The following is an 18,875-nucleotide window of genomic DNA, read 5'->3' as shown; positions in this document are numbered from 1 at the left end:
ACAAGCATTGCACATCTGCTGCCAACGTGCAAGTCCAAATTAGAGGCTTCCAGTTTCACCCAAAATTCTGCCTTCACCATCCCTATCCCATTACTGCTGAAATTGACTTGCAAATGTGACAGCTGGAAGAAGTGACACAAGTAATGTTTTGTTTAAGGTGGATCTCAGCTTGCAGGGAAGTGACCCACATGCTAACATCTCACAACCACACTCTACAGCAAAAATGAAGTGAGAAATGCAAGTGCATAAATCAGATATACACTCCTGGAAATTGAAATAAGAACACCGTGAATTCATTGTCCCAGGAAGGGGAAACTTTATTGACACATTCCTGGGGTCAGATACATCACATGATCACACTGACAGAACCACAGGCACATAGACACAGGCAACAGAGCATGCACAATGTCAACACTAGTACAGTGTATATCCACCTTTCGCAGCAATGCAGGCTGCTATTCTCCCATGGAGACGATCGTAGAGATGCTGGATGTAGTCCTGTGGAACGGCTTGCCATGCCATTTCCACCTGGCGCCTCTGGACCAGCGTTCGTGCTGGACGTGCAGACCGCGTGAGACGACGCTTCATCCAGTCCCAAACATGCTCAATGGGGGACAGATCCGGAGATCTTGCTGGCCAGGGTAGTTGATTTACACCTTCTAGAGCACGTTGGGTGGCACGGGATACATGCGGACGTGCATTGTCCTGTTGGAACAGCAAGTTCCCTTGCCGGTCTAGGAATGGTAGAACGATGGGTTCGATGACGGTTTGGATGTACCGTGCACTATTCAGTGTCCCCTCGACGACACCAGTGGTGTACGGCCAGTGTAGGAGATCGCTCCCCACACCATGATGCCGGGTGTTGGCCCTGTGTGCCTCGGTCGTATGCAGTCCTGATTGTGGCGCTCACCTGCACGGCGTCAAACACGCATACGACCATCATTGGCACCAAGGCAGAAGCGACTCTCATCGCTGAAGACTACACGTCTCCATTCGTCCCTCCATTCACGCCTGTCGCGACACCACTGGAGGTGGGCTGCACGATGTTGGGGCGTGAGCGGAAGATGGCCTAACGGTGTGCGGGACCGTAGCCCAGCTTCATGGAGACGGTTGCGAATGGTCCTTGCCGATACCCCAGGAGCAACAGTGTCCCTAATTTGCTGGGAAGTGGCGGTGCGGTCCCCTACGGCACTGCGTAGGATCCTACGGTCTTGGCGTGCATCCATGCGTCGCTGCGGTCCGGTCCCTGGTCGACGGGCACGTGCACCTTCCGCCGACCACTGGCGACAACATCGATGTACTGTGGAGACCTCATGCCCCACGTGTTGAGCAATTCGGCGGTACGTCCACCCGGCCTCCCGCATGCCCACTATACGCCCTCGCTCAAAGTCCGTCAACTGCACATACGGTTCACGTCCACGCTGTCGCGGCATGCTACCAGTGTTAAAGACTGCGATGGAGCTCCGTATGCCACGGCAAACTGGCTGACACTGACGGCGGCGGTGCACAAATGCTGCGCAGCTAGCGCCATTCGACGGCCAACACCGCGGTTCCTGGTGTGTCCGCTGTGCCGTGCGTGTGATCATTGCTTGTACAGCCCTCTCGCAGTGTCCGGAGCAAGTATGGTGGGTCTGACACACTGGTGTCAATGTGTTCTTTTTTCCATTTCCAGGAGTGTATTAAAACTGCAACATACTAAAACTGAGGTGCTGTCATCACTGTCGACTGACACATCTTCCAGGCATTTTTACACAATGTACGGGAAAACTCTGCTGCATTCCTAACATTTCATTAGTAAATGAGATCCATCTGTGACTTAACTTTATTGTGAATAAACAGGTCAGCTGTAATACAAAACCAGCTGCACACCGTGGTTAGGCAATAGTTTGATTGAATGGCTCCATTACTTGATTATCATTTGGCTTCCTCACATCTGTGGCATTTGTCTCCTGACCGTCAGAAAAATGGAAAGTTTGGCACAAGCATATCTCTGGGTTGCAGACTTATTCTGATCATATTTAAGTTAATGTTTAAAACTCCTTTCACTGGCTTCCTCTTAGTTTGTACTGGATCACAGCTCCTCACACAGAATCTATCAAGAAACTGAAAAATACAAAAAATGCAATAACAACCTAACCTCTTTACCAATGCAGTATGGCAGCTTGGTGTGCAATATATTAATACAGATAACTTGATTAGTATTTCTTAAAGTTTTCCTAGTGCATCAAATATTCCATTATTTCTCGGATGTGCATATTCCGCTAATTGTTTGTGTACATTTTCAAACCTGAGTCAATATGAATATTTTTTTCTTTTTCTTCTTTGTATTTGTTGCAGATACAACACACACTTTCAGTCAAGTAACATATTTCCAGCAGCAAGAAGAGTAACCAGCTAGTTCATGTTTTCTAGCCAAGACAGCCGACAAAATACAGGAAGATCAGATATACATGTAACAGAAAGGCCACAACTTTAAGATACAGTAACTGCCAGAAGAACAGACAGCCAACAGTGTAATTTCACATGGGTGGATTCACACTCACCTAAAATAATTTTAAGAGACATCAAATTCACCACGGACTACAGAAATTATGCTATTGTGTCAAAAACTAACATTCTGAGCCACAGTTGTGTACGAAATACAGGTTTTTGTCTTGCAGGAAAGAAAACAGTAATTAACCACTTTTAACACTTCCTTGCTCACACAGATCACATTGTTCACCCACATGATCTTCCTGTTCCGTTTTGTCCAAATTGGATAGACTGAGTTCATGCCATTTTCAGTACCTTTCTGTTAACTCTCCATATGTTAGCTTCAGCCAACACGTTTTCAGTCATGCAAGTGGCATTTTTTCTTAAACATTATTACACCTAGGAGGACACTGGTCATCTGAGCAACCTCCACTACAACAGTCCGAAACGAAGTAAGTCTATGTTACATCATTGTTTTTCTGGATTCAATCCTATTTTCATATGCACAATTTTAGGTATATCAAATCTAATAATAGTTAATTTGCTTTTTATCTACAAAAAGTAAATATTCTCTTCACTTTTAGTTTGTTGAATAAAAGTCAAAGGTAAAAAAACCTAGAACAAGGTTTAGCAGAGATCCTTATGTACGTCTGGAATGATTCCAAAAGCTGAGTGGTGATGATCCTGAAAGTGATATTGCTGGTTCAGAAAATGAGGATTGTGTACATGACATTCAGAACAGAACAAGAAGTGTCACAAAATGATGAACTTGAAGCATGGGAAGATGTTAATTGAAGAGGATGTATTACTGTCAGAAAGAGATGGAGTGACTAGATGAAGGGAAAGTAAATATCATACCAATGTTAGAACAAAATCTTTACCTGGACCCAAAATGAAGCTCGTATCACAAAGACAGAAATAGAAATTCTGAAGTTATTCTTTGATGTAAATATATGAACATTTATATACAATGTTCAAAGTGTTGTAATATGCTATCTATGTCGGACATGAGACCTGTCATCCGTGCGAGTGACTGTGTCAGGAATTATTACATAACTGAGGGTTCATAGTGTTATTTATTCACACAAATATCACTGTCAGAACTGAGCCCGACAACATGATCATTAACAACCTTAACACAAATCACAATAAACCCAAGTGTTCTTACACATTGTTTACATGTGAACATGTATACATGTTGGAGGCTTTTCAATTTTGATACACTCCAAGACAAAATTACCACTGGAATTGGAGCTGTGAAATAAATAATTTCTACAGTAAATGGTGAACATGTCTTTTATATGAGTCCTACAAAAAACTTACATTACAAATTGTCTATCTTTGGGTCGCTGTCTTTTGACTCAAAAGCTTTCAAAAACATGAAGAGAATAACAAGCCTCCAATTGCTGAATCTGCTTTAGAAAGTCACAATTCATTTCCCAGAACACTAAAATTCCTATAAACGTGAACCATCTTTTAATCAAATAAAGAAAAGTCACCCCACAAACAAATAATAAATATTTCTACATCTCCCATCCAATTCCACTTCAAGTGTGTTATTGGCAATCATATGTATCCCTTCTTGCCAAAATGTTACAAACTACAGTTTATCAGTTGAAATAAGTAATTTCATCTGCATAGTAATTATTTTCTACCCAAATAACTCTGCTATTGCAACAAATGAGGTAACATCAATGAGCAGACAAGAAGAAGATTACGTGACAGGGTTAAGAGTTTTCTATCCTACACAATAAGCAGAGCCACAATATGTGACAATGAAGAAATAACTGCTACACACTTTAGGATTGCAGGCCAGCTCTGCATGTCCCTGGCCACGTAAATGTTCTAGTGGTTCACAGCACTGGCTACTACGGTGAACATCTGAGATTCGATTCCCGGTGCCCTTTCCTTCTCTCTCTCTCTCTCTCTCTCTCTCTCTCTCTCTCTCTCTCTCTCTCTGTCTCTCTCCCACCTCCCTGCGATAGAAAAGTCTGGAATGGGGTCCACTCAGTCTCATGAAGCCAAATGAGGAGCCACTCGATAAAACGAGCGCTGAAATTGACACATAAGCCACCGAAGTGTCATCAAGTAGACAGGCGTGCACCAAGCTGATAGTCAAGTGACATTTATTTATTTTACATATCACTTGCAGTTTCAAAAATATCTATCTACCTGTCCAAGTTCATATTTATTGAAATATCTTTTAATTTCAAGCCTAAACTACCAGTCACACTTATTAACTGTGTACCCATCTGAAGCTATGTCACAAATGTTCAACACATTCCAGTAGGGACAGAGTGCTTGCTACAATCCCCCGGAAGTCCTACACTTCTGACTTCTTTGTGTGGCTCCTGCTTATAATATGAAGGAGAAAAGGAGATTACTGTCTGTTTCAGAAATACTGTCATTGATTGCAAAACCATCATGGTCAATTTTGAAACCAGATTCTACAAGCAGCTCCAGAATTTCTTCATTAGTCAAACTGTCCCCCATTTTATGACAAAATTTTTCAGTCAAGGCAACTGTGGAAGCACACTGCAACAATGAGTGCACAGGAATTGATCACATCTTTAACACGTTTTTCAGCAGTAACATCCCTCTAGCAGCTTACTTCAAGTGTAAGCAACTAACTTCAAGCCATCACTGATCAGAAAAAATGGACTGCAGAGTAACCATCATGAAATCTGCACTCAGGAATTCTTCAGGTGCAGACTGTTAGGGAAAGCACAAGGTGCCCTCAATTTCTATGGACAGCGGGAATGCGTTAATAACACTGTGATTTTAGTGTTTCATGAGTATGTTTGAAACATTTGATCATTTTAGATGTGCATAAAATATACTAATTCTTTCAAAACATTCTCCACTCATTGTGTGGCTTTGTCAAGACTATCACATTCTGAAATCTACAGTATCAACCCGGTTTAATCCATCGAGCACTATCGGCTGACCAATTAAACACTTCCTGCTTATCTACCAAAGTTGGATCAATGTGATCTTTCTTCTACTCGCTGCCTCATACATTCATCACAGCTGTTTAAGGATGCCTTATAATGATGATGGGGATATAAATTGTTATGATTGCTATTAGAGCTTTTTTATGTGAATGCTAGAATATCTTTGTCTGGATTGCTCTCACTGTAAACCAAACAGAAATGTAACAAACTAACTAACTAACAAAAGAAAAGCCCTCTGAGAACCCAAAACTAACTTGCATAAAAACCTTCCAGAATTAATTAAATAATACATATTATTTCTACAACACTACGGAGGTGGCAGGGGTGAAATACAGGGAGCGAAAGGCTATTTACAATTTGTACAGAAATCAGATGGCAGTCACAAGAGTCGAGGGGCATGAAAGGGAAGCAGTGGTTGGGAAAGGAGTGAGACAGGGTTGTAGCCTCTCCCCGATGTTATTCAATCTGTATATTGAGCAAGCAGTAAAGGAAACAAAAGAAAAATTTGGAGTAGGTATTAAAATTCATGGAGAAGAAGTAAAAACTTTGAGGTTCGCCGATGACACTGTAATTCTGTCAGAGACAGCAAAGTACTTGGAAGAGCAGTTGAACGGAATGGACAGTGTCTTGAAAGGAGGATATAAGATGAACATCAACAAAAGCAAAACGAGGATAATGGAATGTAGTCGAATTAGTCGGGTGATGCTGAGGGAATTAGATTAGGAAATGAGACACTTAAAGTAGTAAAGGAGTTTTGCTATTTAGGGAGTAAAATAACTGATGATGGTCGAAGTAGAGAGGATATAAAATGTAGACTGGCAATGGCAAGGAAATCGTTTCTGAAGAAGAGAAATTTGTTAACATCGAGTATAGAGTTAAGTGTGAGGAAGTCGTTTCTGAAAGTATTTGTATGGAGTGTAGCCATGTATGGAAGTGAAACATGGACGATAACCAGTTTGGACAAGAAGAGAATAGAAGCTTTCGAAATGTGGTGCTACAGAAGAATGCTGAAGATAAGGTGGGTAGATCACGTAACTAATGAGGAGGTATTGAATAGGATTGGGGAGAAGAGAAGTTTGTGGCACAGCTTGACTAGAAGAAGGGATCAGTTGGTAGGACATGTTTTGAGGCATCAAGGGATCACAAATTTATCATTGGAGGGCAGCGTGGAGGGTAAAAATCGTAGAGGGAGACCAAGAGATCAATACACTAAGCAGATTCAGAAGGATGTAGGTTGCAGTAGGTACTGGGAGATGAAGAAGCTTGCACAGGATAGAGTAGCATGGAGAGCTGCATCAAACCAGTCTCAGGACTGAAGACCACAACAACAACAATGGAGGAATTACCAAAAATGTAGCCTAGTATTCTTTGTCCACATACGACACACTTTTGTAAAGATATAATAAAAGAACAGAGCAATTTTTTTCATATCACGTACATACCTACATTCTTGTAGCCACCATGGGCTGTGATATGACCTTCAGTCAGCAGTGGCATCGAACACTGTGTTAGTTACTGGGCTGGCAACAGTAGCAAGTCACTGGCAGTCACACATTACAGAATACTCAATTCATGTGATACCTTGTGAACAATTGGCACAGGCAGGAACATTCCTGCCATGTGCCGTAATCTTGAATGTCACTTACAACATATGAACCACAATGTACTGTTGCTATATAATCTCATAAATGTGTTGAAATTTTCAAACTAACCTTTCATTTAAGTATCCTAAATTTACAGTAGCAAGACTTGTGGATTGTCCCTAGTGGTCACTAGAACATGATGCAAGACATAAATCTAGCACAATTTCATGTAAAACAATGGAATGTCCGGATGGAATAACAACATTTGGGTCGTCGATCAGACGCGCAAAACTATAGACCTATATCTCTTACGTCGATCTCTTGTAGAATTTTAGAACATGTTTTTTGCTCGTGTATCATGTCATTTCTGGAAACCCAGAATCTACTATGTAGGAATCAACATGGATTCCGGAAACAGCGATCGTGTGAGACCCAACTCGCCTTATTTGTTCATGAGACCCAGAAAATATTAGATACAGGCTCCCAGGTAGATGCTATTTTTCTTGACTTCCGGAAGGCGTTCGATACAGTTCCGCACTGTCGCCTGATAAACAAAGTAAGAGCCTATGGAATATCAGACCAGCTGTGTGGCTGGATTGAAGAGTTTTTAGCAAACAAAACACAGCATGTTGTTATCAATGGAGAGACATCTACAGACGTTAAAGTAACCTCTGGCGTGCCACAGGGGAGTGTTATGGGACCATTGCTTTTCACAATATATATAAATGACTTAGTAGATAGTGTCGGAAGTTCCATGCGGCTTTTCGCGGATGATGCTGTAGTATACAGAGAAGTTGCAGCATTAGAAAATTGTAGCGAAATGCAGGAAGATCTGCAGCGGATAGGCACTTGGTGCAGGGAGTGGCAACTGACCCTTAACATAGACAAATGTAATGTATTGCGAATACATAGAAAGAAGGATCCTTTATTGTATGATTATATGATAGCGGAACAAACACTGGTAGCAGTTACTTCTGTAAAATATCTGGGAGTATGCGTGCGGAACGATTTGAAGTGGAATGATCATATAAAATTAATTGTTGGTAAGGCGGGTACCAGGTTGAGATTCATTGGGAGAGTGCTTAGAAAATGTAGTCCATCAACAAAGGAGGTGGCTTACAAAACACTCGTTCGACCTATACTTGAGTATTGCTCATCAGTGTGGGATCCGTACCAGATCGGTCTGACGGAGGAGATAGAGAAGATCCAAAGAAGAGCGGCGCGTTTCGTCACAGGGTTATTTGGTAACCGTGATAGCGTTACGGAGATGTTTAATAAACTCAAGTGGCAGACTCTGCAAGAGAGGCGCTCTGCATCGCGGTGTAGCTTGCTCGCCAGGTTTCAAGAGGGTGCGTTTCTGGATGAGGTATCGAATATATTGCTTCCCCCTACTTATACCTCCCGAGGAGATCACGAATGTAAAATTAGAGAGATTAGAGTGCGCACGGAGGCTTTCAGACAGTCGTTCTTCCCGCGAACCATACGCGACTGGAACAGGAAAGGGAGGTAATGACAGTGGCACGTAAAGTGCCCTCCGCCACACACCGTTGGGTGGCTTGCGGAGTATCAATGTAGATGTAGATGTAGATGTAGATCCTTCCTGCCAACACCAGATTTTCTGACTTGCAAAGGTGGGACCTCTACATACAAAATATCCTTCACTAGAACCAGTCCTCCACTTACCTTTCCCCTTCCATGCTCCCCTCCAGCACTACATACAACCTTCCATTCAGCCAATGCACCCACTATGTTTCTCCCCTTCTCTCCACTCCCCTCTTCTTTTTCTGCTCCTCCCCCCCCCCCCCCCCCCCCAGCAGCACAACATCCGGACTCTGCATCATGCATCAAGCAGCCCTCTCCCTTCCCCATCCCCATCCCCACCCGCAAGGTCACACAGGGAGCAAAGCACCATCCCCACTTGTATCCTGCTATCCTCCCATTCCCCAACCCATACTACCCTCTCAAATCCCACCACACATCTCAGATTGAGGCTCACATCAGACTTAGTCACAGACCACAGTCTGACCATAGTGGCTGGAGACAGTAGTCGCCTTTGTGTGTGTGTGAGGGGTCTTAGTGTGCACACGCACGCACTTTACAGTTCTAAATAAGGTCTTTTTGCTGAAAGCTTAAACATTTAGTAGTCTTTCCACTGTGCCTGTTTGCAACTCAATGCCTCCTCCATATTGTAATAATTTCATAAAATGGATTTTGGAAGATGACTTATTTCCATAGTGTTTTAAACACATTCAGATATCATACCATCTGCTTGGGGGGGAGGACAGATATAAGTGCACTATTCCTGGCAACATGGAAGAAATCATTCCAAGAACTTGGAAACATAATAGGAAATAAATTTAAGAAATAATTTAAACATGTCCAATTCCTTCATCAAGCAGCAAGTTCAGTGAAATGTCTGCAAGTGACATGAAACAGTTCTTACTAAATAACCACAAGAAAACCCAGAATATCACTGTGACAGTGGTACATTAATAACAAAATGTGAAAAACAATGAGGAATTAGAGACTGTTGCACACACAGTTCAAAAAAGGGCACAATGATATTGGCAAGTAAAAATTAGTAGAACTTTGTGTGCCTATTAAAAGATCAACGTGTGAAGCATACAACTTCCACTGTCATACATCAGTGAAAGATCTTGCTGAGAACCACAGAAAATTCTGGTCGCACGTAAAATTACCAAGTGGCTTGAAGGACTCTATCCAGTCAGCCACCAACCAGTCTGGTGTGGCAGTAGAAGACAGCAAAGGGAAAGCTGAAGTTTTAAACTGCACATTTAACAAATTATTTATGCAAGAGGAACATATAGACATAGCATTGTTTGACCGTCTCACAGACTTCCATATGGAGGACACAGAAATATGCATTTCTGGTTCTGAGAAGTAACTGAAAGAGTAAAAAGCGAATAAGTCACCAGGGATGGATGGAATCACAATTTAGTTTTACAGATTCTGGCCCATTAGTCAGCTTGCATTTATCATGAATCCCTCACCCATCAGAAAGTCCAAAGCAAATGGAAAAACAAAAAAAACCAATGCTGGTGACTCCTGCATCTAACAACGGTTAAAGAACAGGCTCACAAAATTATAGACCAATATCCTTAACATTGGTTTGCTGCTTAATTCTTGAGCATATTCTTAAGTATGAATATAATAAATTTCCTTGAGGCAGGAAAGCTTCAGTCCATAAATCAGAATGGGTTTAAAAAGAATTACTTGTATGGAACTCACATTGCCCTTTTCTTACATGGTATTCTGTGAACCACACACAAAGAGCAAGACAGATGGCCTATTTCTACAATTCCAGAAATTGTTAGACACAGTGTGCCACTATACACTGTCAATAAATATCTGGGCATATGGAATAGATTCCCAGAAGTGAGTGGCTTGAAGACTTCTTAAGTAACTGAACCTTATATGTTATCCTGGTTGGCGAGTGTTCATCAGAGACAAGGGTACAGTCAAGCGTGTACCAGCAAAGGGCAGTAGGACCACTCTTCTTCTCTATACACTTAAATTATCAGACAGATAAGTGACAACAATCTGTAACTTTATGATGATGCAGCTGTAGTGTACGGAAAAGTGTCTAAAGGAAGATACTGAAGCAATTCAGCAGCATTCTGCTAGATTTGTTGCCAGTAGTTTTAATCAACAGATGAGTATTACAGAGATGCTTTGTAAACTCAAATAGAAATCCCCATGGGGGAAGGTGATATTCTCTTCATGAAACATTACTGAGAAAATTTAGAGAATTGGCATTTGTAGCTGACAGCAAATGATTCTACTAATTCCAACTTAACATTTCACATAAGGACCACAAAGAGAAGACACAAGAAATTAGGGGTGATACAGAAGCATATTGGCAATCAGCAATTTTTTGTTTGCTCCTCCAAGTGCCATATGGCTTGCAGAAAATTTATGTAGATGTAGACATTAAATGAGCATTTACTATTTGTATAAGCCACAGTTATATAGAAACCACCTGTTTCCTTGCTGGACTTCAACCTGTCATCAGTACTTTAGTACTGCCTTCAAAACACGTGCTTTAATAAGATGCATTTCTATTACAGGTCGTATGGCCATGCTCTGGTATAAGGACTAGCATACCCACTCATTTACAGATGGACCTTCATTCTTTAATTGGAATTTGAAAGTAAAAGCGAACTGATATTTTAGAGGTGCATGGAGTATTGCCAAGAGATGAACCAAGTGTTGGAGAAATCCCTAATACTCATAATCAACTGCACGCCGAATCTCTAGATTACCAATCTACAAATACATGTATCTACCACATCACAGTTGAATAATTTTAGTTACATCCATTTCACTCACATATAATTTTACTACATACCACACAAAATTAAAAAACTATGCCTTCTTATCTAGTATTTAATATGCTGCTGTATCTACTACCTTCGAAAAAAAAGCAAGAACAATATGATGTTTCAGTTCAGTCACATAATGAACAGTATGCAGAGCACATTCCTCAACAGAAGATGGACTCAACCTGGTGTTTCCATCAGGAGATAAACTAAAGTGCTTCAAATCAAGAAATACAGAGTTTTAGACAGAGAGAAGTATTGCAGGTACCTGCCCAATCCACTTTAATAAAATAAAAAAACAGTTACTGGTTGTCATATTATTCTGTTAGTTAGCAATTATCCTACATCAGTTAAATAGGATTATAGTTGTAAAACTACCATAGGCTATCTCAGACCATCAGAAGCAGGCATGGACTATGGTTGTTTTCCCAGTTGACTTGGTCTGTTAAAATCCTATCCGCACGGCCTGTACATTACGTGTGTTGCATACCTATCAGGCATTGGCTCATTTTGGTTGCTTTGTTTACTTATCCAACCGGTGTCTTACTAGACTGCCCTTGGAACTCGAAGCACTGAACCCTCTATAAGCTGAGTGGGGATATATAAAGATCTGGATAACCTACAGAACATTAGTAAATGATCAATGTTTTTCAGCATGAATCACTGTTTTGAAGTGTGGGAATTGCTCAATACAAGGACCACTGAAAGCAAGATAGAAGCCATGTTTCAGTACTGTAGAACTAAAGGTAGATCATAAGACACTGGCTACTTGTCTATGAGATAACCACCACAGATGTAGACTGTCTGAAATGTGTCCCACATGTTGCTCTGGAACCTTTACACAGATCAGGAAAAATTTCGAGGAAAACTTCTGAAACAACTAATGAAATGTCAATACCTACTATGTCTGTGACCTCATGAACACCACAGCACGAATTTCGTCAGATACTCCGATGACAATATCTGACAGATTTAGATGATGTCATCAACAGAGCTGTTTATGCTTCAGGAGCCTCGATATCAATGTTAGAGATAGTTTTTCATTTAATCTGTCCTGGCTATGAGCCACCTAACCCCTACAGTAAGGGTACCACATTACTGGATGCTGAACATCAGTGTGTTCATGCTGCTATCACATATGAGATAAAATGCTGAAATGCTCTCGCTATGCATGGACAGATGTGTCTGGACACAGAAAAATTAAATTCTTTGTTACAACATCAGAATCACTTTTCATCAAGAGTATTTTCCCTGGTGAGTGCAGAGAAACAGACAATTAAGGATGTGAAACACACACTGGACTAACACTGAACAATGTGTAGTTCTAAGTATGTGCAAAACAAATAAATAAGAAACCAAAGAGAAGTTGTTAGCTCCCAGTTTCTCACTTACACATTCAGTTATGTTTCACTCCTATCAATGTTACCAGTAATCACATCCTTTACTACACCATTTATGTACTGTACCAAAACTACAGAACCATTGTTTTGATATGGCTCAACTCTATACAGGATACATTAATCAACTAAAACAAAAAATGGCTTCTCATAAATATGAGAGTGTTCCTCCAACTGGAACATGTATCACATTCCACTGATATTAACTGAAAACTGATATGCAGCACACAAAAGGTCTTAGTTGGAGTGGGGGGAAGCTCATGATAGTTTCACTGTAAATGATGGAGAAAAAAAAAGAGATAAGGAAAATACAAGGGGCAGTCGAAATCTTGAAGCAGCCTAACAACACCAACAGGGAAGATCAGCTACAGGCTTCTAACATCCTGGCTGCCAGAAATCCCAGTATGATAGCTATGTGTAGCTGCAGGGCAGTGGTTTCATCAGACAATGCAACCACTGGCTAAATAAACAGTGTACAGACAACTGATGTCATTCTTCCAACATTAACAGTGTAAAAACATTGCCCTCACGAAGCTCGATTCGTAGTGGGCAACCAATTGCCAACAAGCTGTGCAACAAAGAAATCATTACCCACATGTCCTGCCCTCTCTCCTTACACCCACCAATGTTATTTTAGTGTCAGCAAAATCTAATAAATGTGATATTGGTGGTCTAGTGACTAAGTCAAGAAAACAACATATCGATGCACCCACACCTCAGCTACACAGTTTCTGCACTGAGAAGGCCACCGCAACTTGCTTGAAACATCGGTAAGTATTAGGTTTTTAAGTATCTTATAAGGTGATAAGGCAACAAATCTTTTAATGACAGTACTGAAATAACTCTGTGCTTCCATGCCCATACGGATCTGGGCACACTCACTGCTAATCAATATTCATTACATGCTCCGACTTTCTTCTAACTAAATGGTTAAGTCAGTCAGTCCATCTGGTGGGGCACGACATGAGTTGGGCTGTTGCTGATTTGTTTCTGGAAGAGGAGAGAGGGGTGCAGCTTCCCTCTGCTGCCCCTTTAGCCCCACTGTGCACGCTCTTGTTCACCAAGTACCTTTCATAGATTGTCATGTTACAATCACACTTTCAACTCATACACAACATAAAATGGTAGGAAGAAAGGAAATTTTTTATAATGGTATGCCTACCACACAGTAAAACATATATGATAATAGTAAATAAAAATAAAGAGTTGTACTTGGGATAAGAACTGCATCTTCTTCTCTCCCTCTCTCTCCAATGAACTTCCCTGCAAAGCATTTCAGGATATAAAAAATATTGGTCTTATACTTACCATGAATGGTGAGCTCAGAATCTTTGTTGACCTCATAAAGACGTATAGCCTCATCTAGTTCCATCTGCGTTGAAATAATGCATGGGTCCCCTGCAAGAGAGAACAAGTCAATGAGTAAATACATTATTGGTTTGTTTCCAACATGTAACAGGTGTGTCATTATCACAGTGGCATGCTATGTTTCTTCTTTTGTTACTATGGATACATTATATAGGTATGAACACTCAAATTCATTGCACAGACAAAAATTAACTGGAGGCGGTCCAGTAAAATTTGTAATTAAAATTCTTCTTTAGTGTTCTGCTAGGTGAGTGAATGCTTCAGCATGAATTTTTGGCAACAAGACTTGGCTCCATCTAAATGCGATGCCAAATGGATGATGATCTCAACCAGTGAGGCATCAATTTTTCCCTTATTGGCGTTCTTCTCCTCAGGTGGTACTGGCTGTGCTTCTAAAGTGACATATGTTCTGGTGATTCATTTGGTACTGCCTTACTGGGATCAGATCCTGTGTCATTAAGTCTGCAGTATGCCAAAGGCAGAATCCCGTAACATGGTAAGATAGAATCTGCTACTTTTGTTCCCAGGTCCCTGTCAAGCCAAATACCTATAACTTCCATTAAGTACAGAGTCAAAGAAAAAAGCTGACTGCCCAAGTACCTTATCATTTCAGCCCATGGCATGGCTAGTTTCCAAGCAGTGATCTACAACAACTAACTTGGTAGGTTGGTACAGTTATGTGTGTCATTTGCTTCCTTGATATCTCTCCTCAATTGTGTGAGCCATGTAATCAATGTATTCTTTGCCTTACTGGTAGAGGAGATGGTAGACACACAACTTGCAAAGTTTCAGATAGCCTTTCACATGTATTGGGTTGGGTTGTTTGGGGAAGGAGACCAGACAGCGAGGTCATCAGTCTCATCGGATTAGGGAAGGATGGAGAAGGAAGTCGGCCGTGCCCTTTCAAAGGAACCATCCCGGCATTTGCCTGGAGCGATTTAGGGAAATCACGGAAAACCTAAATCAGAATGGCTGGACGCGGGATTGAACCGTCGTCCTCCCGAATGCGAGTCCAGTGTCTAACCACTGTGCCACCTCGCTCGGTTTTCACTTGTATTAATTAATCTGACATCTTGGGAGGCAGGTGGAAAATTCGCTTGATGTTCTGGAGTTCTACGATAATTGTGAATTCCTTTGACATACTGACAGCATACACAATGTACGTCATTGCTTTGGTGTCTACTGTTCATCCTTTTGTCTTACAAGTGCCAGCTGGTGAATATAAAACTGCCACTCTTGTGTGATATGATGACAGTGGAAAGCATGCGTATATATGCTTTCTGAGCACATTATTTTCTAATGGGCTTTCACCTCTTCCCACTGTGATTTCCAGGAATAGGGGTGCTCCATATATTCTGCCTTCATTGTGAACAGTATGCCAGGTTGGTGAAACTTCAGGTGGTTCAGGAATTCATATACGCCTAAACTTTCTTGCTGATGTGCGTATGTGGCCCTCTTGGAACAGCTCATCATTCAACCGCAGTGACATGAGGATAACAATAAGTCTTGCTGCTAAAAATTCATGCGGGACCCAAGACTCGACATAGTGATAAATCCAAGAATTGCTAGAAAGGGTGTTCATTTTTATCAAATGCAAAATGTTACCTTATTAAACCATGTTTGTGGAACTAGCCTCAGCTCAAAGAGATAAAACTACATTCACAACTTAATTACCAATAAAAGTACACAATGGAATAACAACAATACTGTGAACAGGATAAATTGCTACACACAATATGGAGGAGACTTTTGCATACAGGTATAACAACATTCACACAAGCAGGATGTACACACATGACCACGATTTCTCGCTGATGTCGCTGTACTCTTGGATGCGATGACCATGTGTGTCTAGGCTGTATGGAATGGACTTCTTGGTACTGAACGGATGACAACTGCAGAAGTATTGCTGATTGTTGGTAAGTTTGATATGGATGGAGTACTGATGTAGCCGTCATTGATGTGGAAGTCAACACCAAGGAAGGGGGCTTCTTGGGTTGAGGGGGGCCAGGTGAAATGAATGGGGGTGGTGTTGAGATTCTGGAGGAATGTGAATAAGGTGTCATCATCCTCAGTCCACATCACAAAGATTTCATCATCCAGTTTGAATCAGGTGAGGGGTTTGGGATTTTGGATGGTTAGGAAGGATTCCTCTAAATGGCCAATGAATAGACTGGCATAGGTTGGTGCCACAAAGGTGCCCACTGCAATACCACAGATTTGTCTGTTGGTGATGACTGCATGGGTGAAAAAATTGTGGGTGAGAGTATAGGCTGCGATGGTGACCAGGAAGGAGGTTGTAGATTTTGAGTCAGTCAGGTGCTGCGGAAGGTAGTGTTTCATAGCAGCAAGGTCATGGGCATTAGAGATGATATAGCAGAGCAAGACACCCTATTGTAAAGGAAAGAAACTGTTGGTGTCTTTTGCATGGGGAGGGTGGGAGTAGGTTACAGGTAATAAGGTGAAGGTGCTGGTCCACGAGAGCAGAGATTTGCACAGTGATGGCATAGTAACCAGCCACAATTGTGTGTTCCAGTTGGTTGGGTTTATGGACTTTGGAATGCAATGAGTGGTAGAGGAGGTTTGTGTGTGTGTGTGTGTGTGTGTGTGTGTGTGTGTGTGTGTGTGTGTGACGAGGAGGGAGAGGAGGGAGGGAGGGAGGGAGGGAGGGAGGGAGGGAGGGAAGGAGGGAGGGAAGGAGGGAGAGGGAGAGAGAGAGAGAGAGAGAGATATCATGGACAGGTTATGGGATGAGATATGGATAAATCTGACTGCTGCAAAGTCCGTCCGCCAAGTAATCCCAGCAGTTTGCAACCTCCGTGGTGGAGGCTTTGTGAGCAAGTATAATTATAAGGTCGGGATCAGCTTTTAGGTGGTGGATTGCAGTTTTTTCTGTGGATATGTAGTTGGCTTCCATGTTCAGGGATTTGGGGAATGATGGTGATGCAGGGTTTCAAGCAAAGAAATCCTGAATTGTTAACAGGAGGACGATCTGTGGGTAGCGAGGTGGACCACGGACAGATGGAGAAGTGAAATGAGTCAGGCAGAGTTCAGTATTGATTTTGTGTTGAGTATGGTTGGTAGGGTTAGTGGTGAAAAGATTTTCCACAATGGATAGTGCCTTTTGAAAGGAGAGAGAGACAGTGGTCATGTGTGTATGCATTGCACTTGCCTGAATGTGTGCGAGCTTTCTACTCTGGAATAAGGCCTTTTGGGTGAAAGCTTAAATGTACAGCCGTCTTTTCATTGTGCCTGTATGCAAGTCACTGTCTCCTTTACATTTTGTGTAGCAATCTATCCTTTCCATAATATTGTAATTACAAATAAAACATTTTTTAAGGTTAAGTGCAAACATGTAACAACTATTTTAACATTGGGTCCAAAAGAGGTTCCATGCAGTAGCAACAATGGTGGTGGGGGAACAAGTTGATTCTGCAGTTGCAGTGCATCAAAGCAAGAAAACATTAATGTTCAGAAACATTCAGTGAACAGACTGAGCAACATGTTGCCACTTCCCTGCCTCTCATCAATAACATATCCAAGTTTAAAATTAAAACATCATCATAGACAGAGACAAAATTTTTGAAATTTACTGTACAGGTTGCTACTGAACCAAGAGGCATTTCATCATTTGTTGCAATCCTCCAAGAGTATTTCAGTAACAGACATTGGACAGACACGAAAGGTTTGCAACAATTAAACTCTACCTCATAACATAAAAGACCTCAACAATAATGAAATAAGGAAACTTAAGTAAATTGATAACGTCATGAAGTTCAGAATACTGACAGTAAAGTCCCTCAATTACAATGCTATAATTTGGTGAAGACATTTAGATCTGAACAGTCTCTCCACAAACATTATTTGAAGAATCCCAAGCAATCAACCAAATGAGAATCTTAGTCACTTACTGCTAGGTGTGTTAGGTGTGTGATGAACCAGTGAAGTGTGGCTCAGTCTTCATATTTTCTGGGAGTGTTTTAGATTGATTATTTTTATCAGACTGCATTAAATCACTGCTAAATTTGGGTACTGCCTGAGTAACTAGTAGTTTTGAGAAGTTCCACTTAATTTTTAATGACACTTGAAACTACCTTTGAAGGTGTTTACTCTTTTATTTCAATTATTAGTGCTCTAATCATCAAGTCAGGCTCTACATTTCGTGTAGGGCCAGCTGAGGAGCCTAGAGTCACAACAATTTAAAATATTTGTATCACACAAACTGCAGTCTGTCACACTTTATGACTGTGTCTGGTTTATCTGGAAGTTGACAAAAAAAGTCCCGGGGATTCAAATTCACTCTAACAACAGTAAGAGAGATGTACAGGTATAAGTTTGACTAGATGCTCAACATTCTAAAGCGTTATGCCGTACTTCCAAGAGTTTGGTCAGGTTTCTGATTCCACATTATGCACAACCACACTGTTCTCAGTTCAGGAAGTGAGCATAAAAACACAGTTCACAGCACCTTATGTACATGGCTGAGTCAGCCATCAAAATATTGTTCATAAAATGGAATCAACAAGAGAGGTAAATACCAGAGAAACAATCACATAGATAAAACCTGGGAGATCACATTTTGGAGAGTCTTCATAGTGTATAATAGAAGAAATCATGAATACAAAGTTGACATGTCAAAGGATAGGAATAAAAGTGAGGATCAGCAGTAGGGAAAGGATTAAATGCAGCAGCACACAACCAGGGAATTAACAGGAGGACTGAGGACTGTTAAACATTCAAGGTCAGAAACATTGTAAAACC

General features: G+C 41.3%; 1 protein-coding gene across 2 annotated transcripts in view; it reads right to left on the bottom strand.

The window, feature by feature from the left end:
* LOC124775093 (atypical protein kinase C) overlaps positions 1 to 18,875 on the bottom strand; it is a 759,938-nt gene that overhangs the window by 730,655 nt on the left and 10,408 nt on the right. For both annotated transcript variants that reach the window (XM_047249906.1, XM_047249905.1), the window contains exon 4: positions 14,055 to 14,144. In XM_047249906.1, the coding sequence (XP_047105862.1) occupies positions 14,055 to 14,144 (90 nt within the window). The remainder of the gene's footprint in view (positions 1 to 14,054; positions 14,145 to 18,875) is intronic.

This window comes from Schistocerca piceifrons, chromosome 2, assembly GCF_021461385.2.
Source record: "Schistocerca piceifrons isolate TAMUIC-IGC-003096 chromosome 2, iqSchPice1.1, whole genome shotgun sequence".
NCBI classification, from domain to species: domain Eukaryota; kingdom Metazoa; phylum Arthropoda; class Insecta; order Orthoptera; family Acrididae; genus Schistocerca; species Schistocerca piceifrons.
The sequence above is the reverse complement of the archived record's forward strand: the minus strand, read 5'-3'. Positions and strand labels throughout refer to the sequence as shown.